Source organism: Lycium ferocissimum, chromosome 5 (genome assembly GCF_029784015.1).
Source record: "Lycium ferocissimum isolate CSIRO_LF1 chromosome 5, AGI_CSIRO_Lferr_CH_V1, whole genome shotgun sequence".
Classification (NCBI taxonomy): domain Eukaryota; kingdom Viridiplantae; phylum Streptophyta; class Magnoliopsida; order Solanales; family Solanaceae; genus Lycium; species Lycium ferocissimum.
Window position 1 is genome coordinate 57,882,042 of NC_081346.1, and position 23,024 is coordinate 57,905,065.

General features: G+C 36.0%; 1 protein-coding gene across 2 annotated transcripts; it reads left to right on the forward strand.

Annotated features, from left to right (window-relative positions):
* The first annotated feature begins 670 nt into the window (after positions 1–670).
* On the forward strand, positions 671–20,671 carry LOC132056940 (uncharacterized). Of its 2 annotated transcripts, none has more exons than XM_059449352.1 (24): positions 671–975; positions 1,058–1,167; positions 3,877–3,949; positions 4,148–4,209; positions 6,038–6,179; positions 8,245–8,463; positions 8,596–8,662; positions 10,155–10,554; positions 11,636–11,783; positions 11,865–12,025; positions 12,513–12,612; positions 13,970–14,044; positions 14,172–14,306; positions 15,061–15,150; positions 15,618–15,794; positions 15,875–15,979; positions 16,054–16,212; positions 16,651–16,695; positions 16,805–17,026; positions 18,761–18,867; positions 18,983–19,039; positions 19,145–19,205; positions 19,291–19,524; positions 20,097–20,671. In XM_059449352.1, the coding sequence occupies exons 1-23, from the start codon at positions 835–837 to the stop codon at positions 19,450–19,452; spliced, it is 3,018 nt and encodes a 1,005-aa protein (XP_059305335.1). In that variant the 5' UTR covers positions 671–834; the 3' UTR covers positions 19,453–19,524; positions 20,097–20,671. The 2 variants fall into 2 exon arrangements, with proteins under 2 accessions (XP_059305335.1, XP_059305334.1); XM_059449351.1 differs by having other exon boundaries at positions 672–975; positions 19,139–19,205.
* The last annotated feature ends 2,353 nt before the right edge of the window (positions 20,672–23,024 follow it).

Genomic DNA, 23,024 nt, shown 5'->3' on the forward strand with positions numbered 1-23,024 from the left:
ATCTACCTTGACTTATTTTAGACTGTTAAGTGCATTAGAGTTTCATGTAATACCAAAGGCATCAAACATCAACTAAAGATAAGTGTTTGATGCCTTCTGGTCTTAGGAAACATGCATGATAGTAGAATCCCCTCCTTCTGTATTGGAAGATTTCTTCCACCCCTTAGTACATGCATCATATAGTGCATTTTAGGATTGTAAATGTCCATGCATCAAAACTGGGTGTGTCCAGTTTTCATTTTGCATAGGGATAAGGTTTAAGTCCTCCCATTCATTTAAATTTTTGCTTATCAATAAAATACCACCCAGGTTCTAATTGTGGAACTGGTTGGTTCCCCTAAAAAGAAAAAAAAAATTGTGTGCTATATGACTTGATGCCCAATTATTAGTACTAGTGTAAAACATGTTAGATTATAGTATTATAGTAATAGCAGTATAAAATTCTTTTGCAGACTTTGTAATTTTTTTCTTCATATTTAAACTATATCACTATTCACTGTTGACACTTCCAACAAAAATATTTAAATTGGATTCGAGCCCCAAAATAGGCCTTGTAATGCGCGATTCGAATATAGTCGGGTTTCAATGCGTATACAGGACATCGGGTGAGTAAAAATAAATAAATAAAAATAAAAAAGAAAAGAAAAAAGATAGAGAAGTTCAGGTGTGGAGGCCATGCCAAATTAAACAAAACACCAACCTCTTGCCATTTTCTTCTCCAAATATTTACTATATTCCTTCTCCTTCATTCACTCCATTTTCATTTCCCTATTAAATCACAAATCTATCCCCATTATTCCCATCCAAAAAATCTTCCATTCAACACATCGAATTATGGCTTTATCAGTGTCAGACCTACCAGCAATGTATTCATTACTCACAAATTCACTTAGCGCTGAACAAACCATTCGTAAACCGGCTGAAACTGCCCTAGCTCAATCTGAAAACCGCCCCGGTTTTTGTTCTTGTCTTATGGTAATTTCTTTTTTCCTTTTTTTATTTTATTTTTAATTTAGGGTTTTTGAAGTACATTTGATGTTTTTGTTGCTATTTGTAGGAAGTGATTACTGCTAAGGATTTAGTGACTCAAGTTGATGTGAGATTAATGGCATCGGTTTACTTTAAAAATAGCATTAATCGGTATTGGAGAAGCAGGCGTGATTCGTCGTGAGTATTATTCGCGTTGATTTTAGTTTGTTTGTTACTCATGGTTCATTGAACTTCAATTGTTGTATAGTTCTGTAAAACTATGACCATAATAGTGTCATCCCACTTGTATCTGGGTGTGACAAATTATGAGAGAAAAATATTATTGAATTGTGTGTCTACGTTATTACATTAAGTCCACACTACATTACAATCCTTTTCCACGTAGGATAATCCTATTCCTATTCTAACACTCCCCTCAAGCTGGTGCATACAAGCCTTATGTACTGAGCTTGTTACAGATGTAACTAATACGAGGACGTGAAAATATCTCAAGCTGAACACTCAACTTCACAAATTTTGTAACAACATCTCCGGAGAGTATCTATTCTCTGACAAAGTGACAGTCAATCTCAATGTTCTGTAAAACTATGACTAAGATAGTGTCAGACTGTCATCCTTATTGTATCTTGGAATTCACAGTTTAGTGGAGAAAGAGGAAGGAGTAATGTACTCCCCATATATACGTAACCACACACTCGCCTCACAAACACATTACATATGTGTTTTATGTGTATCTCTGTGTGTTGTGTGAGTATACAATAAGTTAGTGTACTCCGCATTACAGGAAAATGCTTTGAAATTGCTAACGGATATGACCTGTTTTCGAATTCTGGAAAGTGAAAGGATGGATATGGAAAGAATTGTAGGAATCCTAAGAATTACTATATCGTTCTATCCGAAAATGTTCCTGTCATTCGAAAATCTTGTTATGTATGTATGTATATTCTATTTGTGCATAAGATAGGTTAGAGTGTTTACTTCATCAAAAAAAAAAAAAAAAGAAAAAAAAAAAGATAACTTAGAGTGTTCCCCATATTTTACAGAAAAATCCCTTGAAATTGTTTTTTGGATATGACTAGTTCTCAGATTCTGGAAAGCTAAAGGATGCAGATGGAATGAATGGGAGGAACACTAGGAATTTATTACAATGTTAGCGCAAACTGATAATGTCCTTTGAAAATCTTTATCCTATTTACTGCAGAAATTGCCTGTTGTGTTCCTGACTATCTATTCTAAATGATGCCCTAACTTATGTTTGACTGAATGGTTATTCGTTCAAGTAAATGGACCACAATTTTGGGACATCTGAAAAGAGAATAGCAGATTTTAAATTTGGGATTGATGAGCTTCAGTTATTAGCATATGTTCCTTCTTCATTGTCTAAAGTGAAGTCATCAATCAAAGAAATGGTCAGGTTGCATTATTGAGATTTAACAGTGAAGGAATCATTCTGAATGCACTTTAACTTATACAATTTATTTCCAAGATATTTATCAAAATAAATAACCCATTTACGACTTACAAGGAAATGTTAGTTTGAAACTTGTCAAAAAGTGAAAAACATAGACAGTGTTATTTGGTTTATCAAACTATGTATCTTTCGTCACCATGTGTATATATACAACACAGACAGATGAAAATCCGTGATAAAATAAAATTATGGAAGTATAGTTACAAATGCTAAAGAAGTCAATGTGTGGTAAAAGTGGACGTCACTGTTAAGATGATAATGGACATTTTCAGCAATCGCCTGCAATAAGATAGGTTACTATCCAACTTTTAGTGGCTTGATGCAACATATGTATGTGGATTGAATTTTCAGATTGCTTGTTCTTCCCACGACTGAGTTTTGGGCTAAAATTATCACTGGAGTAGGTTCATTTTGGTCCCTGAAATATAACCCTGAGCATATTTAATCCCTTAACTTTGCTAAAGTGGAGCACTTTTGGTCCCCTAACAGAATAATGTTAAAAAATTGAAGGAGGCGTGGGTGCTGCACTGTTGAGAAAAATAGAGCTCATCTATGATTTTGTTCTTGCTCTTTCACCCTAGTAGTATGCCTTCCTAATGCAAAGGAATGCATGTCCTGTTCATGACGTTTCCTTTCTTCTGCAACTCAAATTTTGACAACATTGCAGAGGAACCAAACCCTTTTAAAACCAACATATATCTAGAAATTGCTCAAACAATTAATTTCTTCCGTGCCCTAGAATAACTTCCAGGTGCATGACTTGGGGCATCCCATGTTTACGTCCACTGCTGCTACATTTTTACACCTGAGAGGGAACAGATCATCAAATATTATGATCAGATGCAGTTAACTTCCGATCGAAATTAGGGATGGCAACGGTGCAGTGCAGGCGGGTTTTGCCTTATGCGGGGCGGGTCTGGCTCTGTGCAAACCCGCTCTGCGCCCACACCCGACCCGCGTTTTTTTTTTTTTAAAAAAAAAAAGTTCCCCTGCTCTTTGGACTGCTTCAAACATATGTGCTCTCTTTTTGCTATTTGCTCTGTTTTCTTAAAGTCTCCAAGCAAAAAGAGATAGCATTGTCAGCTGAAATTTTCTAAGAAAAATTGCCCCTACTGTTAGTTTTTAACATTATTGTGTTAGGGAGACCAAAAGTGCTACACTTTAGCAAAGTTAAGGGATTAAATATGCTCAGGGTTATATTTTCGGGACCAAAATGAACCTACTCCCATAAATAAGGGATAATTTTAGCTCATAACTCTCCCACGACTCTAGCACACTCCAAGCATCATCTTTTTTGTCTTTTGCATGATTGCCTTTTTGTGTTCCATATGTTGTGATTTCTCCTTCCTGCTTGTTTATATATTTGTATACCTGCTATAAATGACTATTTGCTTCTCTCTGGAACATTTTGGCAGGGGTATTAGCAATGAGGAGAAATCACACTTGAGACAAAAGCTGTTGTCACACTTGAGGGAAGAGAATTACCAGGTGATGCAGATTTACTTTTGGTTTTGTAATGAGTCCAGTTAGCTACAGCTCTCTTTGTTCTAAAAATTGTCATCCCTGTTATTGACATTTGTTGCTTCAACTGCTATCTCTACTTAGACATCTGAATAATATTGTCATTAGTGGACATATTAGCAAGTGCTTGCCTGATTTCTCAACTGTGCATATTGTCTGATGCAGATTGCCCTTACATTGTCTGTGATCATCTCAAAGATTGCTCGAATCGACTACCCTAAAGAATGGTATGGTGTTTTCCGTAACTATTCGAATTACAATAAATTATTGAAGAAGAACCATTCTATTTTGTATTTTATGATTATTATTTTGACTTCTTAGATTCTTTTGGAACACACAGAGATTAAAAAGAAACATGAAATCACAAGATGTTGGGGTGAACATTTTAGATGTCATAGAGTTAAACCCTAACTGACAGTTACAAGGCCCTTTTGTCTGGGACATTTTGAAGATTTGAATTATTCCAGTGAAATGATTTCTTTGCTTGCCCAATCTTAACACAAGATCAGCTTTTTAACCGGTAATTCACATATAATTCATCTGATGGACCTCATGGACTTATCACTTGGTCCATACCCTGACCCTCGACCAGAAATGAAATTCACTTGCTTACACTGTCAGGGCTGTCTCAAGTTTCACAGAATGGTGATTCTGTACCATGTATTTCAGCCAGAAATATCATGCTTTTGATTTCACTGGGATAGTTTGTGGTGTAAATGCAAATCCAAATATGAATATAGCTCTAGTTGATAGAGTTGAAAAGTGGCTGGAGTCACATCCAGTAGGCCGTAGAGAAGTTAATGGTTTCGGGCTCTCAACTATGAATGGCTGATTTCTTTTCCTGATCACCAAGATGAATGTTGTTGAGTTAAAAAGCAAAAATAAACCCCTGATATTTTTCTTTTGGAGTTGTTTCTTAATGGAACCAAGTTTCTACCAGCTTTTATATTAATGTGAAGAACATATGAAACAAAGGTCTATTCTGTTCAAGAAAAGAAACTTATAGATTTAATCCATCCTAATTACCAAAATTCTTGGTTTGATGCATTTGGCTGGATCAGAATTGAAGAGCGTGTCAAGGTGAAGAATAATCGTTTAACAGTATTATATGGTTATGGCAACACTTTTTTTTTTTTTTTTTTCCTTTTTCAAAAGTTATCCAACATAAATAGATTTTCTGCTGGGATGAGCTTTACTTATTTACATACATCCAAACATACAATACAGAGAGAGATAGATAGATATAGGGAGAGAGCTTTTAAAAGTATTTCATATTCACTTCTTTTTGAAGGATATAGATCTTTGCTGCCCATAGGGTTCTAATTACTTGTTGCCCCTTGATAACATGCTAAGGAAATGACTGATACTCTTCAACCAAAAAAAAAGGGCAAATGAAGGTATTATGGAGCTAAACTGGGGCGTTGAAGTTAATATCCATTTATATGATCCTTATAAACACTTACTAATTTAAGCTCAATTCATTTTTATTCTTAACAAGTTTGGTTCTTTAGAGGTCCTTATTTCTCTTTTTCCTTTTACTTCCAATTTCAGAACCGTACCTTATTTGGGTGGGGGAGAGATAAGTAGTGTCACCATCATATCTTAACGTTCTGTTATTTGATTTTATATACTATTGTACTGTTTTTGTTATAGCTTATTATCAACTATTAAATATTAACCAGCCAAGTAGTCAGTTGCATTTGAATCAAATCAGGTGGTTCAAAACCCCCCCATGAAAGTATATTAAATAGGATTATTGCATTTTAGAACTATAGTATTCCACCTTGAGCTCTATTTTATGCTTTATTCTCAAGTACTCTCTTGATTCAGTCTTGGTGGTCAAGCAGATTATGCTGTTGCTATAGGTGGTTATACTGTCAGTACTGTTGACCACCATAATACCTAAGATCTCCCCTGGTCCTTAATGGACTTGCTTCTCTATGCTTTAGTTGGTTGTGTTTCAATACTTATAATGAAAATTTATTGTCTAAATACCTTTCTGGTATTTTCCATCTTTATATGTACACTAATCTTTGATTTTGAATCCTCCTACAGGCCAGATCTTTTTTCTTTTTTAGCACAACAGCTTCAATCGGCAGATATTCTTACTTCACATAGAATATTCATGATTCTTTACAGAACCTTGAAGGAGTTGTCTACAAAGAGGCTTACATCAGACCAAAGGACCTTTGCTGAGGTGCTGTCATTTGTCTTCCTCTTCCTGCATACTTTTTATATCTTTGAGGACCGAATGATTTTCTGAAAAGTTTGAAGGTCTGGTACTGCATTTATATCTCCACAACGTTACATAAAGTAATAGACTTATAACTAAGGTATTTAGTCCTCATTTGTGAGGAGAACACTAAGAGATTATGTCCTAGACTTAGCTAGAGATAGGGCACAATGGAAGAAAAAGATCCATATAGGTGATTGCTACTAGATAGTTGAGCAGAGGTTTTAGACTTGTTAGAGAACTTCTAATATTAATATGATGATTATATATATATATATATATATATATATATATATATATATATATATATATATATATATATATATATAGGTTTTGCCAACCTACTACATGAAGGTTGTAGGTTAGCATTGTACCCACTTTCTAATTTCCATATATGCCCTTATCAGTAAATTAGCAACACATGAACTAAATGGGTTTTTTGTCTTTTACTCATCCAACTCTTATCCCCCCACCCCACTTAGCGGAGAAGAAATCCAATTGCTTCACTACAATTTCTTTACAATTTCAACCCGTTTTCTTACCCCCACATTTTCTTAACTTTAGTTTCCATTGTAAACTTATGGCTTTAAATTGGAATCTTCCAGCCATCAACGTTTTCTAATACAAAAAAAAAATCTAAGTTGTGAGTGATGAATTAGAAGATCATTTTGGTGGACAAGCAACATTTATGGCTTCTTTCGTTCATTTTCCCGCAGATTCAAGTTAGAGCATAGAGAAGAATATGAACGACAAAGTCGTTGGACAGTTAACATGAAACTGATTTAAAATTCAATTTTGAGTTCTAATCATTATGGGTCTGATTTGTTTTTCAGTTTCAATATATTTTATGGCTTCTTTCGTTCATTTTCCCGCAGATTGAAGTTAGAGCATAGAGAAGAATATGAACGACAAAGTCGTTGGACAGTTAACATGAAACTGATTTAAAATTCAATTTTGAGTTCTAATCATTATGGGTCTGATTTGTTTTTCAGTTTCAATATATTTTTTCTTTGAATTTGAGATTGTGAAAATTTTAATGGTTAAATTTTGTGAAGAAAAGCAACAATTAGAGATGAAAAAAGCTTTGATTAGATTGAATCTGAGAGTCAGAAAAAAAGAAAGGAGGAAGAGAATTGGATATAGTTTTTTAGTAAAATGACAAAAGAACCCCTTACATTATCACATTGTTTATTTGTTGTTAAGGATATTTAAGAGAATTAAAAAAATGGGTACAATGCTAACCTACTACCTTCATGTAGTAGGTTAGCAAAACCCATATATATATAACCTTATTTTTCACCTTTATTTTATTTAGTTTGATGATGATATGATATGAGCTTAAATGAAGAAGTGAGGATTCATATAGCAAACCCCAACTTGGTTGGGACTGAGGCATAGTAGTAGTTGTTGTTGAAGTCTTGTTTTGTCAAATTTAGGGTTCAACAGCTGAGTTGTAAGTAAGAGTTCAAATATTACACGGCACACTTGCTGCTATCACTTTTATAGAACCTTTCTACTTTGTCTACAAATATAATATAAAGTTAGCTGGAAGACTAATATCCACATGCTTATATAGCTGTAGGCGTTTGTACATTGCATCTCATCATCAGCTAGTGTTAGAATGCCTACTGTTTGTTCATGTGAAGCATAATCTGGCGTGTGATCAGTTCTTATTCTTTGGGACTGGTACGAGCAATTGCATGGGACTGTAACTCTTATTGTGCTGATATCTCTTCTTCTTCATCTTCATATGTCCCATCACTTGCTGTTTTACTTTGCAGACTGCTTATTCGAAATCTCTTATTTTACTTATTGGTTATTAGGTGACAGCATTTTTTTTTTTTTGGAGAATGGTAACAGTAGGTGACGGCAGTTTTGAATATCAAAATTAACTATCGTGTCCGCAGTTTCCCTAATAATTTTCAGTCATCACATTTTGTCTCTTTGAGTCTGCTCTGATCATAAACTTTGATATGAAGGATTGGATTTGCTGAGGCGTCTCACTTGGTATTTCATGATCTCTTTACAGATATGCACACAGTTCTTCGATTACAGTTGGCATCTTTGGCAGACTGATGTGCAGACAATACTCAAAGGTTTCTCAGCTCTTGCTCAAACCTTTGGAGGGAGTGCTGCTGAATTACATCATGATGATCTTTACCTAACATGCGAGAGATGGTTTCTATGTTCAAAGATAATAAGGCAGTTGATAATTTCTGGGTTTCCGAGTGATGCCAAAACCTTACAGGTATCGGTCAAATTTCATTCTTTACCACCCTCTGAAAGAGAAAAAAAAAACAATAAGGAAGAAAAAGGAGGGTTTCTAGCTAATTTCCGTTGGCCAGAGTAGTTTATTGACTTTTTCTTCCCTCATTTTAAGGAGGTGCGGCATGTCAAAGAGGTTGCTCCAGTGCTTTTGAATGCCATCCAATCGCTACTTCCTTACTGTGAGAATGGACTTTGGATCCTTAGCTAAGCTTCATATTTACTTTTGCGCCATGAATTATTTGTGTTTGAATATACTGGATTTTCTTAGTAGAACGTTAATGCTTCATATCAAAGTATTCAGGTCTGGCAGTGTTATCTGTCCGTCATGCCCTTTATTTTGGGTAGTTCTGGAGGTTCAAAATTTTCACATTTAATGGTAATCAATATAATGGATGCCAATGTCTTCTTGTAAGCCCCTTCGCTGACTATCAGAGTATCACATGACAAGTGAAACAGTTACTTGCTTTGTGTCTTGTTATTTTTCTCCAGCGGCACCTGGAGAAAATGCATTGAAATGCTATTTCAGAGTCATTTTAATCTGCTTGCTTATGCCATTGTACTCCTAGGAGTTTTTAACTAAAATGTTGATTGTTGACTTCTACTAGGAAGGAACACCATGAAGTACTCAAAGAGTATTATGGTTGACTCGGATTTTTTTATTGGTTATTTCGAGTGCTTCATTCTTGTCCAAGTATAACAAAAAGGCCCTTTCTCTATTTTCCCTCTATTCTCTTCACAAGTAACTAACTGCGTCATAAGCCATCCTCTTTCTAGTGACCCGATTTGGAAACTCGCAGTGCACAATGTTGTCAGCTTACTGCTACAGACCAGCGGATATGTTACTTGCTTCTTGAAGAAAATCAGATTTTAGAATTGAGATGCAGAGGAAGTTGGTGTTATAGCTGCTGGTGAACTTTCACGAGTTATTTTAAGTGTACATACTTTATACAGAGTAGTCTTTCTGTCATTGGTTTCATTCAAGGACATAAAAGGTATATTTCAATCCACTGCACTGGCTTCAGTCGTGGATTTAAAAAATATTAACCGGGCATGTAACATACGCCCACTCAGCTTTATGGCTAAAAAAGTTGTCTACTAACCTTTACAAAGGCCTGCATGCATCCGCTTAGTGAGTAACTCAATAAAAAGGGCTAGTATTTATTGTGTCTTGATATGCCAAAGTCTGCATCTGACAAGTGATTCATTGAAGCTCTAATGACTTAAGCTGCTTGGGACTCCTTAAAATACTAGTGCAATTTTGGTTAGATTATTCCTAAATTATTCTTATGAATGTTAATTAGCAAGATATTAAGCCTCAACTTTTCTTTCCTCAACAGTATATAGTGGAAACCCAAAATTCCTGTTTTATTGGATACTAGGAAAGGAGATTGACACAAAGAAAGTAGAAATGAAAAGGTAGAGGGAAATTGCACGTATTTTTTATCCTCCCTTTGTTTTGGTTGATAATAAAACAGAGAGGAAGTGAAAGGAAAATGAGATTTGAACTTCTTTTACTGGGGCGGTGGGGTGGGGTGGGGGAGCGGGTGGGTTTGTTCCCTTGTTTCCTATTTAATCTCTATTGTTTTGATGCTGCCTAACAAAAGTAGGGAAAATATTTTGTTATTTTGCTTCTGAACTAGGAGATATCCTGATCACTCCTTAAATTTGCAGATTCATCTTTCCGGGACCATCAGCCTAAATTTTGGGATTTATTAAAAAGGGCTTGTACAAAGTTAATGAAGATTTTAGTCGCCATCCAGCAGCGACATCCTTATTCGTTCGGGGATAAATGTGTCCTTCCACTTGTCATGGAATTCTGTTTAAGCAAGATTGTAGATCCTGAACCACATGTTATGTCCTTTGAGCAATTCATGATTCAATGTATGGTAATGGTGAAAACAGTTTTGGAAGGTAAAGAGTATAAGACAAGCTTGGCAGGACGCGTGGTTGATGAAAATAGGGTTACATTTGAGCAGATGAAGCAAAACATATCTAGTACGGTTGCTGGCCTTCTTACTTCCCTTTTGCCTACTGACCGGGTTGTACTCCTGTGTAATGTATTGATAAGGAGGTAAGGCATCCCAACTCTTTATGGGTCTTCTCTTCTTGTTACTTTTATGTGAAGAAATTGATTTGCTGAATTAATGTTCCCAAGCACCAGGTTAAAAATGTAAAAAGCTTAACAATTTTTAATGATCTTTTGGTCCTCGTCTCTATTCTCATTCGTTGTAGAACAGTCATAACATCCTTAATCAATCTAGTTAGTCCAACTTGAGTGGCTCTTTTTGGTGCCCTAATTCGGTTGTACTTGAGTGGCTCTTTTTGGTGCCCTAATTCGGTTGTAGTATGAAGCAATCTTCTCCTCATTACAGCTTTTGGACTTGTAGGGTTATTTTAGGTGCGAGTAGGGTGTGAAGGAGGTGGGAGGGTGCAATAAAGGGTAGTTGTACTTTTAGTAAATTCTGGTGCTGGAAGATCATTTTCCAACTTTAAATAATTTGGGGAGATCCGTTTAGATTAAAGAAAGTGAGTATTTTCCTTTGCACCCAAGGGTGTGGCCTAGTGATCGTCAAAGTGGGTTGAGAACCATGAGGTCTCATGTTCATAGCCCAATGGAGGCAAAAACACTAGGTGATTTCAGCCCATTTGCTAAGCCTTGGTGGATAGAGTTACCCGGTACCTGAGTAGGTACCTCATGGAATTAACTGAGGTGTGCGCAAGCTGGCCTGGACACCGTGGTTGTAAAAATAGTATTTTCCATACTTGTTTTTCAGTGTTGGGGTAGCGTAAATTAGGACAGTGCAAAATGATAAGTCTTGTTATGTGAGGGTCTATTCTAAGGCCATTAGAATATAGTATCCTCTTGATCACTTGATTTATCTTTCCAAAACTACATTTTGGTACATGACGAAAACCTTTAGTTTCTGTTGACTCCGAACGCTCTCCGTTCTTGTCCAACAAACTGAAAGGAGCATTTGGAAGGGAGTGAAGGTGGAGATTAACCAGGTTTCATCTGAATGTCCTTGAGCTACGAGGAAAAGGGGGTAGTTTGAATATGCATTGACATCTTTTGATGGGAAGTCTTAACCCCTTGTAATTATAATATGTTATTGTGAACTGTCTCCTTATTTTTGCAATTTCTCCAAATGTAGGTACTTTGTTCTGACTGCAAGTGATATGGAGGAATGGTACCAGAACCCAGAGACTTTCTATCACGAGCAGGATTCAGTGCTATGGTCAGAGAAACTAAGGCCATGTGCTGAAGCTCTATATATTGTCTTGTTTGAAAATCATAGTCAAGTATGTTTAACATATTCCCTGTGTTCAATAATATTAACACGTTGCATTAGTCCTGGCATGAACATGCTATTTGATTTTCAGCTGCTAGGACCTGTTGTTGTCTCTATTCTGCAAGAGGCTATGAGTGGTTGCCCTTCTGCAGTTAATGAGATAACTCCGGCATTGCTTCTTAAGGATGCTGCTTATGGTGCTGCCGCTTACATTTACTATGAGCTCTCAAACTATCTGAGTTTCAAGGATTGGTATGTGCTTTTCAAGCTGAAAATATTGCTGGTCAAATAGATCTGACCCCTCAGACATGTTCTAGAATTTTCTATCCTCATACTATCTTACCAACAGCACCTGAAACAGGGTGATAAAACTAGCTGAGTAACCACATTAGCAAAACAGAATAAAAGACATAGCAAATGATAGGTGGCTTTGCCAGTTCGCCTTGATGTGTTATTTACTTGAAGGGAATGGATAAAGTCAACTACACTTTTCTTAACATCATGATTCATTAAGAAATTTTTTCCTCTTAATCTTAAAACGTATTCAGGTGCCATATATTGAATGGTTTGTTCTCTTATTGCTCAAGACAGTGAAACTTATCCTTTAGAGACCGCTCTATTATACGAACTCATCATTATTAAAAACATTTAGTAATATTGTTTGGGTTTGAAAAATTTGAAAGTCAAATTCTATTGGGAATATACACATATGTCTTCATGATCTCTTAACATTATGCAGGTTTAATGGAGCATTGTCATTGGAGTTGAGAAATGATCATCCCAATATGCGGATAATACACAGAAAAGTAGCACTAATCCTTGGACAATGGGTTTCAGAGGTAATGAGACTGCAGTTATATATATATATAAAAAAAAAAAGAATTGCCTGGAAATCGCTTTCAAAGTGTTCGAATCAAGAAGGGGAGATGGAAAGTGAAAGGTTTCGGGCTCCATTTCTGTCAAATTTGGAATGGGTTAAAAAGACTGAGATGCGAGAGTTACTTACCATCCACTTTTACTTCCTAACCAAACAAGGGATATGGAACTTTTCTCTTCCCTTCTTTGGGGTTGAATAACTTTCCTTTCCGCAACTCCTCTTTTAACCCTACTATACAAGGCTATAAGTTTCCTTCTCCTTGTTTAAGAGTGAGAATAGATGAAATGCTTGAGCATCCACACTGCCATTGATATTAAGTTATTTAATCTTTGTGGTCTAAAGTTTCCTTTATGAACTTCTCATAACTCTTGGTTGTCCCCAGTTCCATGCTCTTGAATAGGTCAAACAAATGCTTTTGTTATTGTTTTTACCAATCTAAAACCACATCAACATTAAGAGACGAGAGCAACTAATTTCAATTCTCCTTTATGATCATAGAGATAAAGGAGAAAAGGACACATTTATTCAAGAATGTTTTTTAGTAAAACAAGTTCAGCGTTCCGTTAATGAGAGTTCGTCAGTCACAAGTTGGTCAAAAAGACCCTAACGAGTGTCTGCCCTAGGGGGAATATAATATACTTATAATTGAACAAGTTTATAGCATGTTTATATGCTGTTCCTCTCATTTCTACGAACTTCCACTTAACGTTAGGTTAATTTTCTCTTCAAATTTGCCAGACTAAATTTAATGATCATTTAGTGGAGTCGAGCGAAGTGTTTCTGTTACAATGCAGCTCCTACTTGTCTTAGAAGTTAAGCATAACATTTATGAAGTCAGTTTTGGATTTCCAATATATAAGGTGTATTCTATGGGAATTTAGAAAAAAGAGGAGTATTCTATGAAATGTTCAATTGTGCATGCAATCTTCTTTCTTCAATCAGCAGTTCTTGTAAGAAAATGTTTAATATGGTGAATCCTTGTCGGTTCATGGTAATCCAAAAAGGTACTATATCTGGATCTATAATGGAAATCTTTGACTTTCTGTTTTTCTAAGTTTCTTTGCTCTATTATTAGTTGAGAATAGGTTTTAGACTTGTTAGAGAACTTCTATTATTATCATATATATATATATTATTGTTCATATGCTATTTCCAGTAGCAATTGTAGGTTGTTATTATGCTATAGTTATGTGCCTTCAACCCATAGTTGTATGTAGTTAGCGATCGCGTATACTTTCGTCTAACTGTGTTTTCACACAGATTAAAGATGACACCAGAAGTGATCACATATACTTTTGTCTAACTGTGTTTTCTCACAGATTAAAGATGACACCAGAAGAGCAGTTTATTGTGCTCTAATCAGATTACTTCAGGACAATGACTTGTGTGTAAGGGTATGCCACATTTTATATAAAGCAACTAGCTTCTTAATTAAGCTGTACATCTATCAGTATTTTCTGAATTTTTAGTTCCCGTTATTCACTTTGTGTTATACTGAAGCTACTTTTTATCTTCTTTTAGCTGACAGCATGCCGGTCCTTGTATTTTCATATTGAGGATGCAACTTTTAATGAGAATGAGTTCTTAGATCTTCTTCCTGTTTGTTGGGATCTGTGTTTCAAATTGGTGGACGAAGTACAGGAATTTGACTCGAAGGTAGCTATCAGCTGTTGTTCTTCCTAACTTCGCACGGCCTATTCAATTCTCATTTATTAATTTCTTTTGGTAACCTAGAAATCCGAGGGCCACTAGTTCACGGTTGAACCTTGATGGATAATGGGCTCGTCCCTGTACTCTTAATGGGCTCGTACCTGTACTCTTCTCCACTATTTAATTCTCATTTATTTACTCTTCTATTTTCTTTTTTGTTGTATTTTTAATGTAGCTCTATCCTATTTCTGGTATCCTAGTTCCCTAGGTCTTTGCAATAACTTTCAGTTAAGGGGAAGCAGTGGTTACATGTGCGTGCATAAGTTAATTTTTCAACATATTTTGGGTTTTATTTGTGGTTGTTATTTGTTAATGCTTGAATGGACTGTAATATTGTTGAGGAGACTCGAGAATATTTGAGGGGGGAAGGTTAGAACAAGCGATCCATTTCCAAGTTATCTCTTCCCCGGCTCTTTTTCTTCGCTCCTTGAAAAGAAATGCTTGTGTCTTAGTTGTCAATGGGAAAAAGGAGTAGAAAAAAGAAACAGGATTTTTTTTTTTTTTTGAGTAAGGTCACATTAGAAACACGATTTGTCTCTTTCACTTTTTTTATTATCATGGAAATCTTTTTTTTATTTTTTTTTATTTTTTTTATGTTACTTGTTCAATCTGTCTTTAGTTTCCATTTTATTATGGAATCTTCTATATTTCTCAGTTGTTTTTGAATTCTCTGTTCACAATGTTTCCTTTTGATTTTCAGGTTCAAGTTTTGAATACTATCTCTGTTCTGATAGCACGTGTTACTGAAGTTACGCCATATGCAAACAAGTTGATGCTATTTTTCCAGAAGGTATCTTCATGGTTTTCTTCTTCCACTTCTCCTTGTTGATTTGTTAACTTAAATTTGATGACTTATGTGCAGTTGAAGTTTTATTTTATTACCATTACCGTTCCTGAGTACAATCTCTGTAAGATTCTGCCTTCCTGAAATTTCTTCTAGATGTTAGGAAAAGGCTCAGGACTTTAGTAAAGCCTTTTCACTGGATGGTAGATTCTACGCTGTCATTTCATGGTGTTTCTCACGCATCCTATTTGGAGACCAAACCTCATTACCTCAGTTCTCCTTACTTTCGTTTTCTGTAGTTTCTAAGGAAGGACATATAAATACATCTAGAGGAAAGTTTTTTTTTTTTTTGGATAGACTTGCATGTGGGAGCAGGATCCTTAATGAATTCCATGTGCTTTTGTTTCTCATTAAACCGTATCTGCGTGATTTACTGTTCTCTCTTTTGCTGATTAGAGCTGTTCCTTTATTAGGCATGGGAAGAATCTTCTGGTGAAAGCATCTTGCAGATTCAACTTCTTACTGCCCTGAAGAATTTTGTAGTTGCTCTCGGTTATCAGTCGCCTAAATCATATGGTATGTTATTGCCGATTTTGCAAAGTGGAATTAACGTAACCAGCCCTGATGAACTTCTAGAGGACTGCATGCAGGCATGTTCTATATGTGGCCCATTTAATTGATTAATTTCATATTAGAACGGTGCCCTAATTCCAGCCAGGTTATTATGCAGTTATGGGAAGCAACACTTATTAATGCGCCTTCTATGGTACCAGAGTTGTTGGGGTATTTCCCATGTCTGGTCGAAATCTTGGAAAGAAGTTTTGATCACTTGAAGGTTGATGAAAGATTAACGAAACTAATATTTTCAGTTCTGGGTTGTTTTTTGTGCTGATGTTCCATGACATGCAGGTTGCTACCAATATCATTGAAGACTATGTTATTTTGGGTGGAAGGGAATTTCTCAGTTTGCATGCGTCTAGTGTTGCTAAACTTCTAGATCTGGTGGTTGGGAATGTCAATGACAGGGGACTACTCTCAGTTATTCCAGTCATTGACATTCTAGTTCAGGTAATTGATTTCCTTGCTACTTTTATAAAATTATGTATTTGGAAGGCCAGGAGTTGTAGATTAACCAAATAAATTATATGCTACCTAAGCTGCTTAAGTTTCAGTTTACTACTTTTTCAAGAGGGCTACAAATTGTCAGAAGGGAGAGGAAAATGTAATGGAGAAAGTAAAGGAAAAGAGTAGTTGATATGATTCTTAAAACCTTCAATTCCTTTTTCTCTAAACTTGAGCTTTGATAAGATCAAAATGTATCAAAACTAAGTTCCAATGCAAACTTCTCATGTTATAACTTTGAGCTATGATAAGATGAAAATGTATTGAAACTACGTTCAGTACAAACTTCTGGAAAACTCATACTAGAACATTGGTCGATTTAATATAGACCCAAAAGGGTTCTTCCTGTGAATGATACGTGCTATTGCTTTTGTGATGTGGCAGTGTTTCCCGATGGAAGTGCCTCAGCTAATCAGCTCCACTCTGCAGGTAACTGTAATTCTCTGCTTTGTCTTTTCTGTTTTCTCTAGGCACTACAACATGTATGCCTACCTTTTTTTTATGGGATGATTTCATGTGGTTCCATGAATGTTGCTAGAAATTAATAATCACGTGCCTGACTGGGGGAGATGATCACGATCCTTCCAAGGCAGCTGTCAAAGCATCATCAGCAGCCCTGCTGGCAAGGATTTTGGTGATGAACACTAATTATCTTGCGCAGCTAACTTCTGATGCATCACTGTCTATACACCTTCAGAAATCTGGTTTTCCTGGAGAAGAAAATATACTCCTTTGCCTTGTCGACATATGGCTTGAAAAGGTAAGTTAAATGATTAAATTGAGTTTGATAGATATTGTCGTGGTTGATGGTTTCCTTTAGGACCTCTACAAAACCTGAGCTGATACTTAGGATGGTAAGGTGTGTTCTTGGTTTGTTTGTTCAATCAAAATTTTTCTCCTTGCTGTATCAAGGTGCAAGTATGTGTCCCAGTTGAGCACAAACTTTTTACTATGGAATTATGAAAAATTGACTTTTTGGCTATAGCATTATTCAGTAAGTGATGGCATATCAAAAGAAATCATTCAGTATATGATGAATTATTTGACATATTCATCATGTGTAACTTTTATGGGTATAAATGCACTTCTATAGTATCAGGAGTTGCGACAGTTTCCTGAATATATAGATAGCATATAATGTTATTAGTTTTAGGAAGCAAGTATGCTTGTTTTCTTTTATCAGTAACGCAAAAGATTTTGTTAATGAATCAGAGCCAATCACCAAATTGGCATTTGGCCTATACAAAAGTTGGCCATCCCCTGTACCAAAACTATGAAGAGACCGCCTCTACAAAATAACAACTCCAGATAAGTGCTAATGAAGTCTACCATATTGTGCACTTCATGTACTTCCTGAAGCTTACACCATAAAGCCAACATACACGGACATTATATTTCTTTTTGATAACCAAGAAACCCCCGGAGGTCAAAGGTGCACGGTTGATAACTCAGTGGATAATGGGCCCGCTTCTCTACCCTTTTCCAGTTAAATAACAGACTTTTGTCTGTGGTAGGGATCGAACCCGTGATATGTGCCCAACCCGCAAATCACGGACATCTCAGTTTTAACACCTAACAAAGCTTGCTTACCGTCAAAACTCCTAGAATTTCTTTCTTTCCATAGTAACCTGGGTGGGATTTTCCTTGAAACTTTCTTCAACGATTTGTGTCTTTCTTTACCCTAACATGACAGTAGATCCCTCAACTCCCTTTCTGTTGCCCCTTCTGGGTGAGAGTCTATTTTTCATCATCCAGAATCACCTTCAACTTCTCCAGTTTTTTTTTTTTTTTTTGGATAACCGTGGTGTGCGGCCCAGTTTGTGCGCATCAACTTTAAGTTCATGGAGGAGTAAATCCATTGTTGGCACTTCCTATTCGAAATATTGCCTTCTAAAGTTCAAGCACCAGCGACTGCCATTCCAGCATCAGTAAACTGATAATCCTGCATCCATAGTAAAACTATAGTGGTTTGTGAGCTATTGCACAGAAGCTGGGTTTACCCTGTGCGCACCCGAAGGGTAGCGGCTGCGGGTTCCCATGTCATCAAAAAAAATAAAAAAATAGGAAAACTATATAGGTTAACAAAAGGGAGCAAGTATTCTTGTTTCAGCAAAATGTCCAACGGATGAAATTTCAGCGAGTAAAAGATCTATTCTATGGTAAATAGTTTGTCTATACCTGCCATAACCATGGCTGTTAGTTATTCCGTGAAAGTAAGATACGTGGTTACCTATGTAGCAGACTAGCAGCACATCTTATGATTTTGACCTGTATCTGTAAATTATTTATCCTCCTCCAGTGTGGGTTCATGTTGTTAAGCCCGTATTGCTGGCACTTAGAGGTCTTGCATCTTCTCAATCCTTTTATAAAAGATTTTGGAAAATTTAGCCTGAAATTCTTCTTTGGATTTGGTTATGATAACAACTTTGTGTGGTTTTCCTCACCTGATGTTTTACGTTATTATTGGTTCTTTTGTTTTCTGATATTTTCTCAGGTTGACAATGTTACCTCTTTCCAGAGGAAGACAATTGGTTTGGCCCTCTCTATAATTCTAACCTTGAGGTTGCCTCAAGTACTTGATAAACTTGATCAGATTATGAGGTATTTGATTGAATTTGTAACCGTGAGATTTATTGATGTTTTTTATTTTTAATCATTATCCTAATATGGCATGTACATTTTGTTTATGCTAATCTAATCTCTATGCTTTGGGTAGTGTGTGTACTAGTGTTATACTGGGTGCAAGTGAGGATTTAAGTGAAGAAGAGTCTAGGTATGGTCTGATAATCATCTTTTTTTTTTTTTTCGTACTTCAATGGCTCTTGAGATTTTGACAACTGATGGGACTATCATTGCATTATAAATTGTGAAGCCACAGTAGTGACAGTGTATGCTCTAGCAAGCCTCATGTGCCAAGCAAGGAGTTGAGGAGGAGACAGGTAAGCCCTGGTGCTAGTACTTATAATGAATAGGGCAATGTAGCTTGTTACCAAATTTGTCTCTTAGTGAGATTTTTGTTTTTAGATGAAACTCTCGGACCCAATAAACCAGATTTCATTGGAGGACTCAGTGAGAGACAATCTTCAAACTTGTTCAACTCTTCACGGGGAATCCTTTAATGCAGCCATCGGTAGACTGCACCCTGCAGTACTGAATCAATTAAAACAAGCATTGAAGATGCCATGAGTTAAGTACTGCGTGTCAATTCTTGATGTAATCTTCTAAGTTGGCCAATGATCTCACCAAGGCGTAAGAAAGGTGAGTCATTCTCTGTGTGGATTTATTTAAGTTTCTTCCTTCTCGTTGATCCCCGAATACAGAAAAATTTTCTTTTAATTTTACTAGTATTAGTACCCGTGCGATGCGCAGAGGATATTAGAGAATGTTAGTCTTGTTATGTGATCTAACTTGCATTATATCATATTGCTTGAATTAAATTCCAACTCGCTGTTCGTTACCCAATAAAACCTACCTATTAAAAGAATCTTATGAAATTAGAAAAAGATTCATATAGTCATCGAATAACTTTTCAATACCTCATTTTTCTTTATTACATAATCTACTATACTTAGTATTATTTCATTTGCTATTATGACGTTTTTAGCTTGTCACTTGACTTAACATTTTTCTCAATTTACTCTTCTTTTAACATAACATAAATATATATTTTTCTTACTCATAAAATATTTTTTGAAACTTTTATTCCATTGTTTTTCTGACTCCTATTTGGTCTCTCAATTTAACTCAATAGGTAACTTCTTGTCTTAGTAGACTATGTATGCTCCCCAGCTTTACTGAGGTCAAAACTAATGTATTCTTCTACTGTCCAGGTCTCACTTAGGAGCATGCTGCTGCCCTGTTATAATTGAAGTTCCATTTTTTCGCGCCTATTGTTCGGTTGGATTTTTGTTGTTCTGGATGGGTGAGGACCAATTTGTTCACTTGTTTTGCCCTAGTTGTGCAGGGGTGGTAGTGTTGCAATTAAGGGCATTCTCCACTTAGCCACCCAATTTTTCTCTCCATTCGGCGTGCGGGCTTACAATGTAAATAGCATGATCCTCTCATGTCGTGGTTTTTAAGGCATAAGGATCAGAGCTTGAGGTCTCAAGTGCATGAAATACCAGATAGTGTGCAGTTATGATGGATGTGTCCAGTTTTTTTTCGCAACTTCAATGTTATACGGAGTGTCATATTTCGTGTGTGGAAAAGTGACGCCATTTTACCATTTGCTCAAAGCAGGGTAGAACAATGACGGAACCACTCATTGGAGAATTTGCTTAAAGGCATTAGCCAACTATTCTAGTTGTGCGCTTGTTGCTTTTTTATTTCTTTGATTTGATGTTTGAATATATTATCGATTCCTTCAGCTGCATTATCGATTCACTAGATTGCTCATTACGCTTTCTTCCGGCTGAATAGCTGCATGCAATAATATTGAAAAACGGCTGAGTGCATATTCTGAAGTCAAAGCACGTTTCAAATACAGCCTTATTGTCTTCATGCATGATAATCGAGGCTTAATAGACTCGGCGACGGAGGATGTTGTAGGCTCCCAAGATTCTTAGCTAACAAGCTCTGGGTAAAACAAAAGTGAAGCAAGAATTTTTTAAGATTTTCATTTTTCATGCTGTGGTGACTTTAATCTTTACATTATGCGGAAGAGTACAACAGTACCATTTGAAGTAACTTCACATTTGTACTTCGTAGATATGATATCTCGTTGAAGTGGCAAGTTTATATGGATGCTCTCTGTTGGTGGCTTTCACATTCTCCATGGCAAAAGTGAGCCACTACTCATTTTCGTATCCCCGGGCGTTACTTTAGACGTGGTGTCATCGGTTTGTGAATCCCAGTCGCGCTCTTTTATGTTCCAAAGCCCTGCTTGCAAATCCAACTTCTTAGTACTGAACTCAAGAAATCTACATAAAACCAGAAACTCCAATTGGAACATCAGGTGTAAGAAAAATCATGCTGTAAATGGCATGATAGGAAAGTTTTTGTTATTTCACCGTATATGAATCTTGATATTTAATGTTTTTCACAAATGGGAATAGTTACTCCATCGGTCTCAAATTATTTGTCGTATTTATCTTTTACACGCCCTTTATGAAAACATTAATTAGGGGAAGTTTTAATTAGTTTACCCTTATTTATGTCTTAAGATATAATATCTCTTCATTGAATATTTACTTTTTTTTATGTGTCATCACCCCATGATAGGGGTCTATGTAGTCTTCAAAGACAATTATTACTCAGAGTAAAATGGGAAAAAATAATTAGTTTTGTCATGAATTTTTAAATGAAAATAATTTGAGATAATTATTTTTAGAAATCACGACAGATAATTTGAGACGGAGAGAGTACTTAATACGGAAAAGGTCAAATTTGCGCATGTACTCTAAAAAATAAGCTATAATTGCCCTTGTCATCCAACTTTTAGGCCATATTTACCCCTTACCCATTAAATTTCATGTTCCCACCTAAATTTCTCTAGGTGGCATTTTTTTTTCCAATTAAATCCGATCACCAATTTAAAATGGGAAATCTACATGGTCTGGCAAACACTAGTAGGTAATTATATCTAGTAGCTATAGTTTAGATTAATTACATCCTGTAGCTAAGAGTAATATGTTAAATATAATTAATAGCTACAGATATATTTAAAGTAGAATACTTTATTTTTATTATTTATAAAAAAAATTATCTTGACTGCTTTTGCTCTCCACCGCTAGAGCTCTGACGAACGAGCTCCGGCCATCAACCAACAACAACACACCACTGCTCTCTCCGTTCCTTTCTCCTCGCCACCGTCGACTCCTGCTGTCTTTGTCGATGGCGGCGGGGGCTTTCTCTTTCCCGTTGCCGTCTCTCTCTCTCTCTCTCTCTCTCTCTCTCTCTCTTTTCTGGTGGCGGAGTTGTTTGTGACGATGACGATGACGGTCATCATCGTTGTATCGCCGAAGATGAAGGTGATGATGAAGCCTATAGCGGCGGTTGTTGGTGACGATGAAGGTGACGGCGGTGTTTTCGTAGATCTGGTGGCGTCGGTGTCAGATCTAGACAAAAACAGTCAGATCTGGCAGGATTTAGTGTATTTTGTATTTTTAATACACTATATTGTCCAGATCAGATCGGAAAATACACTGTATTTTTCAGATCTAATCGAAAAATGCATTGTATTTTTCTTAGCTGACCGCAAGATACACTGTGTTGTTGTATACATACAGTGTTTTTCGCCTGTATTTCGAAGGAGATCTTTTTGTATACAAATGAATACAGTGAATTTTGAAATGTATACAAATGAATACAGTGAATTTTATTTCTTGTATTCAGTATTTGAGTGTATTCATTAATTTTTTTAGTTCAAAATTCAGTGTTCGGGGGTGTATTTTGAAGGATATTTTTTTATATACAACCGATTTTAAATATAATGAAGTGAATACAGTGTAAAAGTAGCTACAAATGAATACAGTTGAGTTGAATACATTTGACTTGAATACAACTTAGTTGAATACATCTGAGTTGAATACATCGAAATCTGACTTGAATACAGCGGAATCTGAACTTGAATACAGCGAAATTTGACTTAGCCGAATTTTAAATACAATCCGAATTTTGAATACAATCTACTGTACCTACGAAATATAATTAGCTAAAGTGTAGCTATGCCTTAAAAAAAACCCCAAAATGTAGTCATTTATGTAAGTTGCCCTTTAAAATAATTTAACCACCTGCGTGAACTACGAAAAGCCCAAGAT

What these genes read in the sequence shown, in the direction of transcription:
- LOC132056940 (XM_059449351.1), top strand. Translation starts at nt 835, where the DNA reads ATGGCTTTATCAGTGTCAGACCTACCAGCAATGTATTCATTACTCACA. An exon ending in AGAAGCAGGCGTGATTCGTC is followed by an intron (nt 1,168 to 3,876) that starts GTGAGTATTATT and finishes ACATTTTGGCAG; the next exon opens with GGGTATTAGCAATGAGGAGA. An exon ending in CCAATCGCTACTTCCTTACT is followed by an intron (nt 8,663 to 10,154) that starts GTGAGAATGGAC and finishes TTAAATTTGCAG; the next exon opens with ATTCATCTTTCCGGGACCAT.